The 19,627-nt window shown below is 49.6% G+C and overlaps 2 protein-coding genes across 2 annotated transcripts; both read left to right on the plus strand.

Moving 5' to 3' along the window:
* Positions 1-272: 272 nt before the first annotated feature.
* VTN77DRAFT_2334 (uncharacterized protein) lies at positions 273-6,263 on the plus strand (the record flags this gene model as incomplete). The annotated part of the gene is made up of 18 exons (XM_069418162.1): positions 273-400; positions 455-651; positions 703-806; positions 861-1,126; positions 1,179-1,286; positions 1,340-2,021; positions 2,072-2,130; positions 2,185-2,254; positions 2,308-2,376; positions 2,426-2,444; positions 3,152-3,735; positions 3,799-4,199; positions 4,257-4,704; positions 4,753-4,770; positions 4,828-5,013; positions 5,077-5,229; positions 5,291-5,592; positions 5,933-6,263. 18 exons carry the CDS (start codon positions 273-275, stop codon positions 6,261-6,263), a joined length of 4,125 nt encoding a protein of 1,374 aa, XP_069279232.1.
* A 111-nt stretch (positions 6,264-6,374) lies between these two features.
* VTN77DRAFT_2335 (uncharacterized protein) lies at positions 6,375-19,549 on the plus strand (the record flags this gene model as incomplete). Its single annotated transcript, XM_069418163.1, has 3 exons — positions 6,375-6,657; positions 6,719-19,044; positions 19,103-19,549. The coding sequence occupies 3 exons, from the start codon at positions 6,375-6,377 to the stop codon at positions 19,547-19,549; spliced, it is 13,056 nt and encodes a 4,351-aa protein (XP_069279233.1).
* Between the last annotated feature and the right edge of the window lie 78 nt (positions 19,550-19,627).

The raw sequence follows: 19,627 nt of genomic DNA on the forward strand, positions 1-19,627 counted from the left end.
TAAATGTGCCTAGTTGACTCTTGATCACCAGACTTCAGTTCACCTACTACATCATGCAGACATACCAATAAATTTATTTAACAGTCATCACACATGAAAAACATTGAGAGTCTTCGATCTTTGCCTTTTTCTCCTTTGTTCCCTACGACTTAGAAACTCAAGTCCCTCGTTTCTGGACTGCTAGATTTGAGGGTCCCCTGCAAGAGGTCGTGGGTCGGCAAAAGCATCATCAATACTCTTTGATTCATACCTTGACAGATCACAGAGCCCCCATGGAGCCCCCCAATGAGGACGAATCTATTCTCTCGAGTGATTCAGAACGTGAGGACGAGAGCACTACAGGCGCTCACTTGGAGGAGAAATCGAGACGTCGGGTACAGAATGCCAGATTTGAAACCTTGTTCGTACCGATGTGCTTCTACCCTTTCTCAATGATTCTGACGCTGTTTGATAGATTATCGGAATTTGCTGTTTCTATGACTAGTGAACAGATCAAGTCCGCTCTCAAGAAGGTTCCTAGTCCTGAAGGTTCTACCGTCCATCTCATCGCGGAGCAGGACTTTGCATCGGCCATCACCGACCCAAGGGAATACCAAATCGAGCTTTTTGAGAAAGCAAAGAAACAGAATACGATAGCGGTGCTAGATACCGGTATTATTATTCATATACCATAAGCGTTGGGCTCGCTAACGCTGAATGCAGGATCCGGTAAGACGTTGATTGCGGTGCTTCTCTTGAAGCACATCATTCAGAATGAGCTGGTCGATCGCGGCTTGGGGAAACCTCCTCGCATATCGTTCTTCCTGGTACGGAGATACTTTCAAATCAGAGTACACTTTCAATGCTGAGGAGTCTATTAGGTAGACAGCGTGACTCTCGTTTACCAACAAACGGCTGTTCTGAGGAATAATATCGGTCAAAAAGTCGCCCACTTGTTCGGCGCGATGGGTCTAGACCTCTGGAGTAAGGAGATTTGGAATCAATACTTCAAACAAAACATGGTGATAGTGTGCACTGCGGAGATCCTGCACCAATGTCTCCTCAACTCTTACATCCAGATGGAGAATATCAATCTTCTAATCTTCGATGAGGCCCACCACACAAAAAAGGATCATCCTTATGCCAGGTATGTGAGCTTGCAACAAACTTTTCGAAGCCATGTTCTTAGCCTATTTTAGGATCATCAAAGATTCTTATCTTAAAGAGATTCCCGAAAAGCGACCAAGGATATTTGGGATGACTGCATCTCCTATCGACGCGAAAGGCGATGTCGTGAAAGCAGCAGTGTCAGTCATCTTCTTTGACTTCTCTCTAAAGAATCTCACTGATATAGACATAGAACACTTGAAAAGCTTCTCGATAGCCAAATTGCGACGACATCGAATCTTACCCTCCTGCGTCAAGTCGTGAATCGTCCGACAGAGCAGGTGTGGAAGTACCCCAGACTTGACCCGCCTTTCAAGACTGCTCTTTATGAGTGTCTCGAGACTCGATTTGGCGATGTGGAATGTCTTGCAAAAATCTTCAAATTTTCACTGAATGCTAGCTCGGAGTTAGGTGAGTGGTGCTCCGACCGTGTATGGGCATATGTTCTAGCAGAGGAAGTGCTCCCAAAACTCCAGGGAAGCGTTAGCAGAGCTTTCAATCGAAGCATTCGAAACGGTTCTATGGATAAGGTTGAAAATGAGATCAACAGGTTGAAGGACGCATGCCAAGTAGTAGCAGCTTATAAGCTTCGTAGCCATGACATTTCGCATCAATTGAGTCCAAAGGTACAACTACTTCGCGATGAATTGTCGAAACATTTTGGACGCGCAGCGAACACAAAATGTATTGTCTTCACGAAGCAACGACACACGGCACGACTTCTTGGAGATTTGTTTACGTCCTTGGACATACCAAATCTTCGCCCCGGGGTCCTTATCGGGGTCAGGTCTGGTGATGATGCGGGGATGAATACCACCTATCACCAACAATTCAAGGCCATGATGAGGTTCAGGAAAGGGGAGTTAAATTGCTTGGTATGCGTCCTATGCTAGGCAAAGCCTTCACAAGTGCTGACCTCCACAAGTTTGCCACTTCTGTCGCTGAAGAAGGTCTCGACATACCAGATTGCAACCTCGTCGTTAGGTGTGTTTCCACCGCCTTCAACTCCTTGTAATTTACCATTTCTGACAGAAAAAGGTTCGACCTGTACCATACACTTATCCAGTATGTCCAGAGTAGAGGTCGCGCCAGACATGTTAACTCGACGGTAAGGCGTCTCTTGGTCTTGTTGGTGAATGAAAGATAACATAGAAGACACAGTATGCGCATATGGTAGAGCTCGACAACCTTGAACATGAGACGCGGCTGGAGGAAGTCCGTGAAGCTGAGGTGAGAAGAAAGCGGTCCCTTTTCGTTCAGGCTAATCCGGAGTTGTTAGGATATGATGCGCCGGTTTTGTGAGAGTCTCCCTGAAGACAGAATCCTCCGCGGAAATGATTGCGATATGAACAGTCTATTGGAAAAAGACTCCAGAAAGAGAACATACAAGGTCTCCAGCACCGGAGCTGTTTTGACATATCATTCAGCGTTATCTGTTCTCTCCCGTTATGCCAGTTCCCTGGTGAGGACTCCTCGGCCTTCTTGTTTCACTATTCCTTGCTAACTGATTGCAAGCAATGGGAGAATGAAACATCGCCACAAGTGAACTATGTAGTGCTTTCAATGCACAATGCATATATTTGTGAGGTAATACTTCCAGAGAAGTCTCCTGTCAGGGGCCTTGTCGGGAGACCAGCCTCACAGAAATCTCTTGCGAAACAGTCTGCAGCATTCGACACATGTCTTTTGCTCCGGAAACACAATTTACTCGACGATTATTTCATGTCTGCATATCATAAACGATTGCCTGTCATGAGAAATGCCAAGCTTGCGATTGTCTCAAAGAAGACTAATCAGTATCATATGATAACGAAACCAGCATTCTGGACCAAGGGCTGCGGAGCCGCTCCAGAATCCCTTCACGGAACGATCATAATTCTGAATCCCACTCGAAAGTTGACGAGGGATCATCGATGTTTAGTTCTTCTGACCCGTGAAAGGTTGCCAGAATTCCCTCAATTCCCAGTATATTTGGAGGAGGACATCGAGACAGAAGTTCGTTCAGTACCGCTGAAGGCTGCCATGGTGGTCCAAACTAAAGATCTCGACATTTTAACAACATTTACTCTTCGTGTCTTTCGCGATCTATTTCACAAAACCTACGAGCGCGACACAGAGGCGATGCCGTATTGGCTGGTACCAGCTGTGACACCTATCGAACATTTTCACGATGACCTCAAACCCGGCGACATAATTGATTGGAACACGTTGGAATTCGTTCAAGAGAATGACGAAATAACATGGACTGACGCCAAAGTTGCTGGAACCATGCTTGACCGCTTTGTCTTCGATAAGTGGGATGGAAGGTATCGCTATTTCACGATTGCGATAGACAGAAACCTTCGTCCCTCGGATCCGCCACCGTCCTTTGTTCCACGTCGCAGACATATGGATAACATCATGAATTACTGTCTGAGTCTATTCAAGAATTCTCGGACTAAATTCCTCGCTCAATGTGACTGGGATCAGCCGGTTCTCAACGCGGAATTGGTTTCCCTCCGCAGAAACCTGCTGGACAAGATGACAGACCAAGAAAAGGGGGTGGAAAGAAGATCTGTGATATGTCTAGAGCCTCTCACGATTTCTGCTGTAAGTCAATTTCCTGAATGTCAACCTTTTTCTCCCCTTTCGATGACCTAAAGGGATTTCTAGATTCCTTCTTCAGTTGCTGCATCATGCTTCGCCTTCCCGGCAATTATGAGCAGATTTGAATCGTATCTCATTGCCCAAGAAGCCTGCGAAAGCCTTGATCTGGATATCAGATTGCCATACGCTTTGGAAGCCCTGACTAAAGACTCCGACAACACCGAGGAACATCGAAGCGAACAAATCCACTTTCAACGGGGCATGGGAAAGAATTACGAGCGTCTCGAATTTTTGGGAGATTGCTTCCTCAAGATGGGAACTTCAATTTCCCTATTCGCGCAGAATCCTCATGACCAAGAATTCGACTACCATGTGAATAGAATGTGCCTCATCTGCAACAAAAATCTCTTCAAGACCGCCAAAGAACGAAGACTATATGAGTTTATTCGCAGCCAAGGCTTCTCCAGGTATGTAACGCTAAGCATAACATAACGGAAATGTTTTCTGCTAAGCTGTGGTAATAGGCGGGGCTGGTATCCCAAAGGCCTCAAACTTCTTCACGGCAAAAGCAGTGATAACACGGCCTCTTCTGATTGCACACATGCTCTTGGTGAGAAGACAATTGCCGACGTTTGTGAGGCATTGATAGGGGCGTCTCTGCTGTCTGGCGGCCCCGAACACCGGTTCGACATGGCCGTGAAAGCAGTTACCGCGTTGGTCAACAGCAGTAATCATGATGTGCAGAGCTGGCGGGAATACTATGCACTCTACTCTCTACCTCCTTACCAGATCCAAGCCCCTGACGGTTTCGAAAGGGACCTTGCCCAAAGGGTTGAGGAAAAGCTTGGCTATCATTTCAAGTATCCTAGATTGCTCCGGTCAGCTTTTACACATCCATCGTATCCCTCAGCTTGGGCCAAGGTGCCCTGCTATCAGCGCCTCGAGTTCTTAGGAGATTCACTGTTAGACATGGTTTGTGTCGAGGATCTTTTTGAGCGTTATCCTGACCGTGATCCACAGTGGCTCACGGAACATAAGGTACGTAGATTGCAGGTTGCAAAGCAACACCAGGGCAGCGTCTGATGATGGTCCTAGATGGCTATGGTGTCCAATAAATTCCTAGGGACCCTCGCCGTGCAACTGGGACTGCATACCCATTTGCAGCATTTCAGCAATCCACTACAGAGCCAGATCACCAACTATGCTGAAGAGATCCAGACGGCCCACCAAGAAAGCCTGGGTGCCAAGGAATTCTGGGTGGCGACTGAAGATCCTCCAAAGGTAGGACCGAGGGCCTTTTTGATTTTGTAATTATTGATCCAGTCTGCTGATTGTGTGTATCAGTGTCTCCCCGACATGGTTGAAGCCTATCTTGGCGCAATCTTCGTCGATTCCTGCTTCTGCTTCGATGTGATAGAGGACTTCTATAGAACACACATCAGACCCTATTTTGAAGATATGTCCTTGTACGACAGCTTCGCAAACAAACACCCAACGGTTAGTCTGTCATGTCTCTGTTCTCTTGGCATCAGCATACATGGGACTAATTTGTAACCAGACGTTCCTGCACAACCGGCTGTCAAAGGATTTCGGTTGCACGAACTACTGTTTGAAAGCTGGCGAGATCCCGACTGCTGACGGCGCACCTACGATAGTATTGGCAGCAGTATTGGTGCATAATACAGTCCTGGCCAAAGAGACCGCTTCTTCGGGTCGCTATGCCAAAATCAAAGCAAGCGAGGCAGCACTCGGGGTGTTGGAGGGACTTCACGCATCCGAATTTCGCGACCAGTACCAATGCGACTGTTTGAAAGTCGAACAGGACGACACGCTTGCCAATGGAGCAATAGGATCTGCGGTGTAGTCCGATTCAAGACTGCTGAAGACACTGTGGTAGGGATGGATTCAGTATTAGAAATTCGCCTGTAGGCCAGAGAGCATGCATAATATATTTTACATAAGAGGCTGTTTCACTATTCCCAATTTGTAAGTGCTGCTATCTGTGGGAATTCATCAGGTCAATCCTCCACAGCTTGGCTATACTCTGTATACTCTCAGATGAGTCGGATCAGGAACCCGCCTGGAGCCATGGTTAACACCATACGGAGTAGACTCATCGGCCCGTGAATTAACTCCAGTACTTCGTAGGTCATGAAGCCGCAGAGCCTTGGAACCTTGGAACCATTGCCAACTGTACCAGGCCTGCAGGCGGGTCACGATGGACGCCTAGCCCTTTCAGGCTAGACGTTGAACCCCTGAAGCCGAACCGCAATCACGCTCGCTGGTCAAAGCATCGGCCATGGCAGTCCCGTGATTCTGGAAGACACGCATGCCGCGTCCCGCTGTGTCGAACGGGACTAAAAGATAATAAACGGACACCTGGGCGTCGCAGAAAGTCAGGATCATCTTCTATCACCATACAACCTTCGCCACCAGGCTTTCGACTCATCCCCCATCTGTCTTCCGCCTTTCCCCTCCTCCTTTACACTCCTTCTCAAGTTGCAGACAGTAGACGTGTTCGCGTAACCTGACAACCAGAAACAACAACCCCGGTCGACACTTCCCCCCGTCTGCGGAAGCTTGGACTTGCTGTCATAAATCCTCCATGAATTCGATGCGTTATTCCTCATAAAATCCGAGTCATGGAGGTCGCCTCTCCAGGGGTGTCCAACGGCCTGGCGGCGCCTACCCAGGTGCCCGTGGCGGATCCAAATGCCGTGGTCCAGTACCTCACAGAAGTTCTGCAGGTGACACTGGGAGCTTCGAAGAAGGATCTGGAGAGCACGGGGAGTCTGCTATCAAAGGCGAAATATTCCGAAACTGTACAGAGATGTACGCGATTCGCCTCCGATTCCCAAATGGCTCTGTATGTGCAGAAGGACCTAGTCAGCGCGGAGGAGCCAAATGGGACCGAAGATGGAGATTGTAAGTACTTGCTCCGTGTTGGGATGTTTGACATGACAAAATTTCTTCTGACTGTTCCCAGCATCGTCAGCTCGGTATACCTATACTCTCTCTTCAGAAATCTCTTTTTCTTCCACGACGGTTGCCTCGGTAGCCTTTATCAAACGTCCTGCCCCGATTGATCCGAACCTCCCCATATCGTCCCAGGTTCAGATAACAAACTTTCCGGGTCTATACACCCTCAGTAATGCACAGACCCAACAGGGTACCTCCGTATCTCCTTTCGAGATTTTGCACTCGCTGGTGCACAACGCTCTCAGCCCATATTTCGAAGCCTATACGCGCGGCCAGGAGGCAGCCAATGGGATCAAGCAGAGAACGGATACAGAGGCGAAGACGGGTGTTCCGGGCACGAAGAAGCGGATTGCAGAGTTGGAGCTCAGCTTTTTGCATCTGCAGCAAAACGTCGAGATTCCAACTCTCAACCTCCCCCTCCATGAGATAGTTCAGGCCGCATTGGATGAAGCCGAGGCTCGAGGGGTCAAGCCCTCTGTGGAGCTAATTCCACCAGCTGCTCTGGAAAGCAGTACTGTCCTGAACAGCATTCAAAACACTGTCAACGGCTGGATCAAGTCTATTCAAACAATTACGAAGATGTCTCGGGATGCCGACAGCGGCTCCGCAGCGCAAGAGATTAATTTCTGGCTGTCTATGGAGACGGCGCTGGAAGGTATCGAGAAACAGCTACGTGGAGATGGAGTCCAGCTTACCATGGAGATCCTTCGGCACGCCAAGCGATATCAGGCGACCTTGAGTTTCGTCGCCGACACAGGGCTCAGGGAGGCCATGGACACGGTTCAGAAGTACAACCAGCTTATGCGAGACTTTCCTTTGGACGAACTCCTATCCGCAACAACGTTGCAGAAAGTCCAAGAGTCTCTAGGCATGATATTCAATCACCTCAACAGGAAGCTAAAGATATCTCCTTATCCCATTAAGAGAGCGCTAGCCCTTGTGGAAGCTATCTCCGGCGATTTGGACGCTCAGATTCACGCTTTGCTCCACGGCCGGACGATAATGCACCTCGACTATCGGGAATTCCGCTCACTGATGAAGACTTGTAGTGCGATCTGGCGAACTTGGGATGAAAACGTGAAAGAATTCACCAATGTCAGTCGCGAGGCATCGAGACGACGCAACGAAAAATTCATCCCAATTAAGATCAACCCCAGGCATCTCAAGACCCAAGAACGCTTGAAGTACATCAACACGTTCCGAGTGAATCACGAGCAACTGCAGAGAACAATTGTCAACGTATTAGGTCCAAAGTCGTCTGCATCCGGCGTCGCTTCTGCCGGCACCGGCACTGATGGGGCTGTCATAGTGGAGGAGATTGGCGATGTTGACGCTGTTGAGGAGGTTACCCAAGCGTATGCCGCCCTCAAAGACGTTGACGTGCTCGATGTGTCCCCCGAAGGCACCCAACTCTGGATTCAGGCGGAGATTTCCTACAACGAGCGTACTTCGCGTGTTGAAAACTCCATTATCGCTCGCCTTAGAGATCGTCTTGCGACAGCTAAGAATGCGAATGAGATGTTCCGCGTCTTTTCCAAATTCAACGCTCTCCTTGTTCGACCGAAAATTCGAGGAGCTATCAGTGAATACCAGACAACCCTCATCGAAAACGTCAAACAAGATATCTCTGCGCTGCACGAACGATTCAAACAGCAATATGGCCACTCGGAGGCTCACGCGATGGCTCAGTTGCGGGATCTCCCTCCGGTCTCTGGAGCCATCGTTTGGGCTCGTCAAATTGAGCGTCAGTTGAATGTATACATGAAAAAGGTCGAAGACGTCCTGGGAGAAGACTGGCATTTGCATTCTGAGGGCCAGAAACTCCAGGCTGAGAGCAATATGTTCCGCAAGAAGCTCGACACAAGACCTGTCTTTGAGTCTTGGCTTCAGGATGTTCAGCGGCGCCATATCACAATTTCAGGCCGACTCTTCAACATTGTTCGCAACCGAGCTGCAGGAAATTCCTTGGAGCTGACTGTCAACTTTGATGCGCAGGTCATTGCGCTCTTCAAGGAAGTGAGAAATCTCATCTGGCTGAATTTCCAGGTCCCTCATGCTGTCAGCAGTGTATCGAAGGAGGCTAAGCGCGTTTACCCTTATGCCATCAGCTTAATGGAAAGCGTCCGTACGCTGCTGCAGACGACTCGCACAATAGCCTCGATGACCGACGTTGCCATACTCCTGAGTGGTTATCAGAACGATGCTCAGGCAATGATCGTCAAAGGCATCCCTCTGAGGTGGGAGTCTTTTGTGCATTCGTATGAACTACATGTGAAACAGTCCACGTTGGCCAATGGCTCCATTGACTCTTCGATGCCGGGAAGGGGTGAGAGCAAACACGTCCAATTCGTCCGTGAATTTGCCGTGTCCGCTTCGGTGCTCCAGTCAAAAACGGCCACCTTGGCTTCCATTAATGAGAGCATCCAGAAAGCGATTCTGGAGCTCAAAACATGTCCTTATGATGCCGCAGTTTTCCGGCAACGGCTTGATTCTATTCAGATGGCAGTCGATAAATTGAACCTGGAAAGTTACGTCAACCTCGGTTATTGGGTTTCGAACTTGAACCTCAAGATTGAATCTATCCTCCGTGAGCGTCTCCATCGGGCGATACGTGTCTGGATTGCTGCATTTCAGGAATCAAAGGACGAACAATACTCGAAGCGGATGTCGCTTCAAGGGGTCCAAGAAAAGCCTTCTTCGGCGGGCGACACAGAAAGCGATATCTACCGTATCGAGTTTCCCAGACTTGTTCACGAGGTATCCATGCGAAATCAAGTTTTACATCTCGATCCGCCATTGCAGTTTGCAAGGGCCAGCTGGTTTTCCCATCTTGGTCAGTGGCTTGGCGTAATCTGTAATCTTGAGAAGATCAAGTCATCCCGTTACCAAATATCAATCGATGTGGAGAAGGCTCGCTTGTCCGAAACCTCCTTCGTCAATCTTCCTCAGCACTGCACCACCGAATTGGCCGAGGTGTACGACGCCATAGAAGCCAGACTCCAGGAAATTTCAAGTTACGTTGATAAGTGGCTCCAGTTCCAGTCTCTTTGGGATCTGCAGGCCGAACAAGTGTATGACGTTCTGGGTGATGACCTGTCTCAATGGCTGCAGCTCCTTCAGGAAATCCGTAAGAGCCGCGCGACTTTCGATACGTCCGAGGTCAGTCGATCCTTTGGCAACATTACGATCGACTACGAGCAGGTTCAAACAAGGGTCAATGCGAAATATGATCAGTGGCAGCACGAGATCCTTCTGAAATTCGGTGCAAAACTTGGCACTCGCATGAGAGAAGTTCACGCGGAAATTTCCGCAGCCCGCAGAGATCTAGAGGGTCAAACGCTGGAAGCTTCTTCAACCGCACATGCTGTCTCTTTCATAACAATTGTCCAGCAGTGCAAGCGCAAGGCAAAGGTCTGGGAACCTCAAGTCGATCTCTTCCGGCAAGGACAAACAACACTCGCTCGTCAGCGTTACCAGTTCCCCAGCGATTGGCTTCATGTTGAGAACGTGGATGGGGAGTGGGCTGCTCTGAATGAGCTTCTCGCAAGAAAGAGTAAAATTGTTCAGGATCAGACAGAGGCTCTTCGCGCGAAGATTGCTGCAGAGGACAAAGTCATTGGAGACAAGATTACGGAGATCATTGCACAGTGGAATGATGAAAAGCCTGTGTCCGGTACCATTCCTCCTGAAGAAGCGTCTCGCACATTGAGTTCCTTCCAGTCCCGCCTTGAAGCGCTTCAGTCGGAATTCGAGATGGTTTCAAAAGCAAAGGAGGCATTGGATCTTCCGGCCAGTGCCGAGTCTTCGCTACCAACAATCTTGGAGGAGGTTCAAGACTTTATGTCCGTATGGTCTGCTCTTTCAACGATCTGGAAGAGTCTGAACGAGCTTCGTGACATGCTATGGACCAGTGTACAACCGAGGAAACTCCGGCAGTCCCTAGACGGTCTGATCAAGATGACAAAGGAAATGCCCAGTCGGATGCGCCAATATGCTGCATTTGAGCATATCCAGAATGTCTTGCGCCAGCTCCTGAAGGTCAATCCTTTGCTCTCTGATTTGAAGTCTGAGGCAATAAAAGAGAGACACTGGCAGAAGATCTTCAAAGCCCTCAGGCCTGGCAAGAGATTCTCCCAAGTCTCTCTCACTCTTGGAGACGTTTGGGACCTGCAGCCTGCAACAAGCGAGGCTGTCATCCGTGATATTATTGCACAAGCTCAAGGCGAGATGGCACTGGAAGAGTTCTTGAAGATGGTCCGGGAGACCTGGCAAAATTATCAGTTAGACCTCGTCAACTACCAGAACAAGTGCCGTCTTATTCGCGGTTTCGACGATCTGTTCGCGAAGTGCAGCGAGAACCTGAATTCCCTGCAGGCAATGAGGCATTCGCCGTATTACAAAGAATTTGAGGAGGAAGCGTCGACTTGGGAAGATAAGCTCAACAGAGTTCATGTTCTTTTCGATGTCTGGATCGATGTTCAACGTCAATGGGTATACCTTGAAGGCGTGTTCACCGGTAACGCTGATATCAAACACCTCCTTCCCTTAGAGTCAGCACGGTTTCAGAACATCAATTCGGAATTCTTCGCCGTGATGAAGAAAGTCTACAAATCTCCTTTCGTGCTGGACGTGCTTGCTATCAACGGTGTTCAGAAATCCTTGGAGAGACTGGCAGAACTTCTCAACAAAATTCAGAAAGCACTGGGCGAGTATCTCGAGCGCGAACGTGTCTCGTTCCCTCGTTTCTACTTCGTCGGTGACGAAGACCTTCTCGAGATTATTGGCAATAGTAACGATACGATGCGGGTAGCTAAGCATTTTAAGAAGATGTTTGCTGGTCTCTCTGGACTTTTGATGGATGACGATAACAATATCGTTGGTTTCACGTCAAAGGAAGGGGAAGAGGTTCGATTGAAACGAGAAGTCAGCCTTGCCAAAATGCCAAGGATCAACGATTGGCTTTCGGCTTTGGACAACAACATGAAGTTGACATTGGCAGAGCTTCTCGCAGAGGCCGTGGAACAGTTCGAGACTATATACAACACTACCGAGGTCGACCAGACCGCATTTAATGACTATCTTGCAAATTATCCTGCTCAGATTGTCGTTCTTGCCAGCCAGGTGGTCTGGACAAGTGCTGTCCAGAAATCTCTAGAGAATGGTGGCAAGGACCTCTCCGCATTATACGATGCCGAAGTTCGAATCCTTGAATTACTCGCTGCTACTGTTCTAGGGGAGCTTGACGCCATCACAAGGAAGAAATGTGAGCACATGATAACTGAGTTTGTGCATCAGCGCGATGTCATTGCGAAATTGATGAAATTCAATGCATCATCCCCGAACCATTACCTCTGGTTGCTTCAAATGCGCTATGTTTACAAGCCCGAAGGCGATTTCCTACAGCGGCTTTACATTCACATGGCAAATGCGAAGTTGGATTATGGCTTTGAGTATTTGGGTGTTCCTGAACGCCTCGTCCGCACTCCTTTGACAGACCGCTGTTTCCTCACTCTGACCCAAGCTCTTTGCCAGAGACTGGGAGGTTCTCCTTATGGACCAGCTGGTACAGGAAAGACTGAATCAGTTAAAGCACTGGGTCTACAACTTGGCCGCTTCACCCTCGTCTTTTGCTGTGATGACACGTTTGATTTCCAAGCTATGGGTAGGATCTTCCTTGGCATCTGCCAGGTTGGTGCCTGGGGTTGCTTTGACGAGTTCAACCGTTTGGAAGAGAGAATTCTCTCAGCTGTATCACAGCAAATCCAGAACATCCAGATCGGACTGCGAAAAGGTGGTGATGACGAAAAAGCACAAATTGAATTGGTAGGCAGGCGCCTGCGAGTCAACCCGAACACTGGTATTTTCATCACCATGAACCCTGGCTATGCAGGACGATCAAATCTGCCGGATAACTTGAAGAAGCTGTTCAGAAGCGTTGCCATGTCGAAGCCTGATAAGGAACTTATCGCCGAGGTGATGCTTTTCTCGCAAGGTTTCAAGCAAGCGAAGGCCCTGTCAAAACAGACAGTTCCTTTCTTCGAACACTGCTCAACAAGATTAACGAAACAGGCGCATTACGATTTCGGTCTCCGTGCTTTGAAAAGTGTCCTTGTCAGCTCAGGAGGCCTTAAGCGTGTGCGCCTTGCTAACTCCAATGGCGATCTGGGTCCTGATGAGGTTATTGAGCCCCAGATCATTGTTCAGAGCATTCGCGAAACCATCGCTCCCAAGCTGATCCGCGAAGACGTGGACACCATGCTGGAAATCCAGGCGCAGGATTTCCCAGGAGTGGAGTATGTCCCTGCTAATTTCGAGAAACTCACCGAAGCGATTCGCGATATTGCGAAGGAAAATCACTACGTTGCTAGTGACACGTGGATCACCAAGACTCTTCAGCTGTACCAGATCCAAAGCATTCATCATGGTGTCATGATGGTTGGCCGGTCTGGCTCTGGCAAATCAGCGGCCTGGAAGGTCCTCCTTCAAGCTCTACAACGAGTTGAAGGTGTTGAAGGTGTCTGCCACGTTATTGACTCCAAGGTCATGTCTAAGGAAGCACTCTACGGCAACCTCGACAGCACCACTAGAGAATGGACTGATGGTCTATTCACCGGCATTCTGAGGAAGATCGTCGATAATTTGCGAGGAGAGGATTCGAAACGTCACTGGATTGTGTTCGATGGAGATGTTGACCCGGAATGGGTGGAAAATCTCAACAGCGTTCTGGACGACAACAAATTACTGACACTGCCCAATGGTGAGCGTCTGAACTTGCCGCCCAATGTCCGCATCATGTTCGAAGTGGAGACACTTAAGTATGCAACACTGGCCACTGTGAGTCGTTGCGGTATGGTCTGGTTCAGTGATGATACCGTAACTCCGTCAATGATGGTCACCAACTACGTCGAGTCACTCAAGAGCAAGACCTTTGAGGACTTGGATGATGATAGTGTGCCATCTGGGCAAGCATCTGCCAAGACCCAGGCCGTTCAGGAGATGTTGTCCGACTTCCTTCGACAGTTGCTGCAGGGCGATGATCTCATTTTGAAGGCGCTCGAAGAAGCGAAGAAATACAACCATATCATGGAGTTTACCGATATTCGCGCTCTGAATACTTTGTTCAGCCTGCTGAACAAGGCATGTCGAAATATTCTCGAATACAACATCCAGCACGTTGACTTCCCGCTCGAACCGGAACAGATCGAATCCTACATTTCCAAGAAACTTCTTCTCGCGCTTGTATGGTCATTGACAGGTGACTGTCCTTTGAACGATCGCAAGGCTTTTGGAGAATACTTGACAGCGTTCTCCACAATTGATACCCCGCCGCTTGGCGATTCCGCTTCGCTAATTGACTTTGATGTCTCGCTACCTAAGGCTGATTGGATCCCTTGGCACTCGCAGGTGCCCTCTGTCGAGATCAACACACACTCCATTACCCAAACCGATGTCATTATCCCAACGTTGGATACCGTACGCCATGAAGATATCCTTTATTCATGGCTTGCCGAACACAAGCCTTTATTGCTTTGCGGTCCTCCCGGATCTGGCAAGACTATGACTCTTTTCTCTGCTCTCAGGAAACTACCCAATATGGAGGTCGTGGGCTTGAATTTCTCCAGCGCCACCACTCCTGATCTTCTGATCAAGACCTTCGAGCAATATTGCGAATACAGGAAGACACTCAACGGCGTGGTTATGTCTCCGAATCAGATTGGTCGTTGGTTAGTCATCTTCTGCGACGAAATCAACCTGCCTGCCCCCGATCGATATGGCACACAACGTGCGATATCTTTCTTGAGGCAGCTCGTGGAGCAGAATGGATTCTGGAGAACGTCCGACAAAACGTGGGTGACTCTCGACCGCATCCAATTCGTTGGTGCATGTAATCCTCCAACTGATGCAGGACGTACGCCCTTGGCAGAGCGATTCTTGCGTCATGCGCCCTTAATGATGGTCGACTATCCCGGAGAATTCTCCCTAATGCAAATCTACGGTACATTTAATTCTGCTATCCTCAAGATCATTCCCACGCTGCGAGGATATTCCGACGCTCTTACAAAGGCAATGGTCCAGTTCTACTTGGAGTCTCAAGCTAGATTCACACCAAAGATTCAGCCACACTATGTCTACTCACCTCGTGAGCTTACTAGATGGGTTCGCGGAGTGTACGAGGCTATTAAACCTTTGGAAAATCTGTCCGTTGAAGGGCTCGTTCGGATCTGGGCTCACGAGGCTCTACGCCTGTTCCAAGATCGTCTCGTCGCTGAAGAAGAGCGCAAGTGGACAGCTGATGCGGTGCGGCGTATCGCCTTGGAGCATTTCCCTACCATCGATGAGGAACAGGCACTCAAGGGACCTATCCTTTTCTCCAACTGGCTGTCCAAGAATTATGTGCCCGTTGAACAAGAGCAACTACGTGAATTCGTCAAGGCTCGTTTGAAGACATTTTGCGAAGAGGAAGTGGATGTTCCCCTGGTTCTCTTCAATGATGTCCTGGAACACGCCCTGCGCATCGACCGGGTCTTTAGACAGCCTCAAGGTCATCTCATTCTTATTGGTGTTAGTGGAAGTGGCAAGACTACGCTTGCACGGTTTGTGGCATGGATGAATGGTCTAAAGGTTTTCCAAATCAAGGTGCATGGCAAATACTCCTCTGAAGACTTTGATGAAGACCTGAGAAATGTTCTTCGGCGAGCAGGATGTAAGGGTGAAAAGATCTGCTTCATCATGGACGAATCCAACGTTCTCGACTCCGGTTTCCTGGAGCGGATGAACACGCTGCTTGCCAACGCTGAGGTGCCAGGTCTGTTTGAAGGCGATGAGTTTGCCTCCCTCATGACCGCTTGCAAGGAGGGCGCACAGCGGCAGGGTCTGCTTCTTGACTCCCAGGAAGAGCTATACAAATGGTTTACACAACAGATCGTCAAGAATCTCCACGTCGTATTCACCATGAATCCTCCCGAGGATGGATTATCGTCAAAGGCCGCAACCAGTCCTGCGCTCTTCAATCGATGCGTCCTGAATTGGTTTGGTGATTGGTCTGATCAAGCACTGTTCCAGGTTGGAACTGAGCTTACGCAATCGGTGGATCTCGACAAGCCAGGCTTCACAGCCCCTGACAGCATTCCAGTAGCGTACCGCGACCTGAACCTTCCTGCTTCTCATCGTGAGACGGTGGTGAACGCGATGGTGTACATCCATTACTCATTGCAGAAATTCAACCAACGTCTCCAGAAACAGCAAGGCAGAACTACCTATCTCACCCCTCGTCACTATCTCGACTTTGTCGCTCAGTATGTCAAGCTTTTCAACGAAAAGCGAGAAGACCTCGAAGAACAACAGCGCCACTTGAACGTGGGTCTTGAAAAACTGAGAGACACGGTTGATAAAGTCCGCGATCTTCGTGCAAGTCTTGCTCAGAAGAAGGAGCAGCTGGAGAAGAAAGATGCCGAAGCCAATGAGAAACTGCAGCGCATGGTTGCGGATCAGCGAGAGGCGGAACAACGCAAGGCAGCCTCTCTTGAGATCCAGGCCGCTTTGGAAAAGCAAGAACAAGAGGTGGCTAAGCGGAAGGAAGTCGTGTTGAATGACCTTGCCAGAGCAGAACCCGCTGTCTTGGAAGCTCAGAAGAGTGTTAGCAACATCAAGCGTCAACACCTGACTGAAGTCCGTTCCATGGGCAATCCTCCCGCAAGTGTCCGGCTCACATTGGAAGCTGTATGCACCTTGCTGGGTCACAAGGTTGACAGCTGGAAGACGATCCAAGGAATTATCCGGCGGGATGACTTCATCGCCAGCATTGTGAATTATGACAACGAAAAACAAATGACTCGTAGCCATCGAGTCAAGATGAAGAACGAATACTTGTCCAAGGAGGACTTCACTTATGAAAGGGTCAATCATGCAAGCAAGGCGTGCGGTCCCCTGGTACAGTGGGTGGAAGCGCAAGTAAATTACTCGGAGATCCTGGATCGTGTCGGACCCCTGCGTGAAGAAGTTGCGCAGCTTGAAGAGCAGGCACTCCAAACCAAGGCCGAAGCACAAGCTATCGAGAATACTATTAAGAGTCTGGAGAGCAGTATCGCCACTTATAAGACTGAATACGCCGCCCTTATCAGCGAAACCCAAGCGATCAAGGCCGAGATGGCTAGGGTTCAGTTCAAAGTTGATAGGAGCGTCCGGCTGCTTGATAGCTTGGCTTCGGAACGGGCACGCTGGGAAGAGGCAAGCAAGTCTTTCGAAACGCAAATCAACACTCTTGTTGGAGATGTCCTCATCGCTGCCGCGTTCCTCGCGTACGGTGGTCTGTATGACCAACAGTTCCGCAAGGCAATGGTTGAAGACTGGGTTCACCACCTGGCGCAGTCTGGCATCGCTTTCAAGCCTCACAATCCTATCACCGAATACCTGTCGAACGCAGACGAGCGTTTGGCGTGGCAAGAACATTCACTCCCAGTCGACGACCTTTGCACGGAGAATGCGATTATCCTGAAACGCTTCAACCGCTATCCCCTCATCATCGACCCCTCTGGACGGATCACCGAGTTCCTCCAGAAGGAGAGCAAAGAACGGAAGCTCACAGTCACTAGTTTCTTGGATGACTCCTTCGTCAAACAGCTCGAAAGTGCGCTGCGGTTCGGAAATCCCATTCTCATTCAGGACGCCGAACACCTGGACCCCATCCTCAACCACGTTCTCAACAAGGAATATCAGAAGACCGGAGGCCGTGTCCTGATCCAGCTCGGCAAACAGGAAATCGACTTCTCCCCGTCCTTCAGGCTTTTCCTGTCCACAAGAGATCCTTCCGCTTCGTTCCCGCCGGATATCTGCAGCAGAACGACCTTCGTCAACTTCACCGTAACGCAGAGCAGCCTTCAAACCCAGTCCCTTAATGAGGTGCTGAAAGTGGAGCGTCCGGATGTGGATGAGCGGAGGACGAACCTGATCAAGTTGCAAGGAGAGTTCAAGATTCATCTCCGTCAGCTAGAGAAACGTCTTCTGCAGGCATTGAATGAGTCTCGCGGCAACATTCTTGACGACGATAACGTTATCGAGACGCTAGAGACGCTCAAGAAAGAGGCTGCCGAGATTACCAAGAAGATGGCGGAGACCGAAGGTGTGATGACGGAGGTGGAGAATATCACGCTCCAGTACAACATCATCGCTCGGTCGTGCAGCGCGGTGTTTGCAGTGCTGGAGCAGCTGCATCACATCAACCATTTCTATCAATTCTCTCTGCAGTACTTCATCGACATCTTCAACTCGGTGCTCCATGATAACAAGAATCTTGCTCAGGAGAAGGACTATGCCAAGCGAGTTCAAATCATCCTTCGTGATCTCTTCATCACCACGTACCAGCGCACTTCTCTGGGACTGCTGCAAAAGGATCGCATCACATTGGCCATGTTGCTCGCCCAAGCTGCTCCATACCCAATGGATAAAAGTATTTTCGATATTATTCTCGATGAGAGTGTGGAAGGTGTCGATCTGTCTACCAGCGTGGAACTACGGGACCAGGTGATGAACAAACTCTCAAACATGTCACTCTTTAAGTCACATGTTGCCAACGTCTCCAACGACGCGTGGGATACATTCCTCACCGAGGAACTGGCAGAGAATTTCGTGCCTCCGGTCTGGGAAGAGAACACGGAGCCGTTGAATCAACAACTCCGTTCCCTTCTACTTGTCAAGCTCTGCAGAATGGATCGGTTTGTTCCTGCAGCGGAGCGCTTCATTGCTGCAGTCTTTGGTCATGAGTTCTTTGAAGGCAGCAGCGATCTGAAAGATGTGGTTGAACAAGTCACAGCCACAACACCGATCGCTCTGAGCTCAAGCCCCGGCTTTGACGCCAGCTACAAGGTTGACGGGCTGGTGGAACGTGTACACGCCACCTGTGCCAACATTGCCATGGGTTCGAACGAAGGGCTCGAGAGCGCAGACAAGGCGATTGCTAATGCTGCTGCTGCGGGAACCTGGGTGCTGGTCAAGAACGTCCATCTTGCCCCATCCTGGCTCCAGAGCCTGGAAAAGCGCCTTGATTCCCTGAAGCCTCACAAGGACTTCCGGCTCTTCCTCTCCATGGAGACCAGCCCCAAGATCCCAGTCAACCTGCTCCGCGCATCTCGTGTGCTCATGTTTGAGCAGCCTGCGGGAATACGGGCCAACATGAAGGATTCGCTGTCCTCGCTTTCACTACGCGCTACCAAGCCTCCTATCGAAAAGACCCGCGTGTACGTTCTTCTCTCCTTCTTGCATGCGGTCGTTCAGGAGAGACTCCGCTACGCTCCAAATCTGGGTTGGAAGGGTTTCTGGGAATTCAATGACAGTGACGTAAGTATTTCTCCTCTCTTCTTGTTTTACGGGTCGTGCTAATGATTGTCTGATCTAGTACGAATGCTCTGCATTCATCATTGATTCCTGGATTGATTCGGTTGCCCAGGGCCGCTCTAATGTAGCGCCCCAGAAGCTTCCTTGGGATATGATCCGTACCCTGATCACGGAGACTTATGGTGGCAAGATCGACGATAGCGGCGACTTCCAGATACTGGAGAATCTCGTCAACAGTTTCCTAACTCCGGCTGCTTTTGAGAATGATTACAAGTTGGTTTCTGGCGTTGAAAACGACGAGTGCTTGGCGCTTCCAGGCGGGACCAGCCTCCGGGACTTTACTGAATGGGTGAATCGTCTTCCAGAGCGAGAGCCGCCCACGTATCTTGGCCTGCCAGCCAACGCGGAGAAGCTGCTGCTGGTGGGACATGGCAAGGACATGATCTCGGATCTGGCTCGGGTGACGACCCTGCTGGACGAGGGCGAACAACTGATGGTGGAAGCGTGATGAATGGGTTGATCTCGCTTTTCATTCCCATCTCTTTTGTTCTGCAAGTCATGGACCAGGCCAGGTGTCTGTTTTGTA

The sequence above is a fragment of the Rasamsonia byssochlamydoides genome (assembly GCF_041956645.1).
Source record: "Rasamsonia byssochlamydoides strain NRRL 3658 unplaced genomic scaffold VTN77scaffold_18, whole genome shotgun sequence".
NCBI lineage: Eukaryota > Fungi > Ascomycota > Eurotiomycetes > Eurotiales > Trichocomaceae > Rasamsonia > Rasamsonia byssochlamydoides.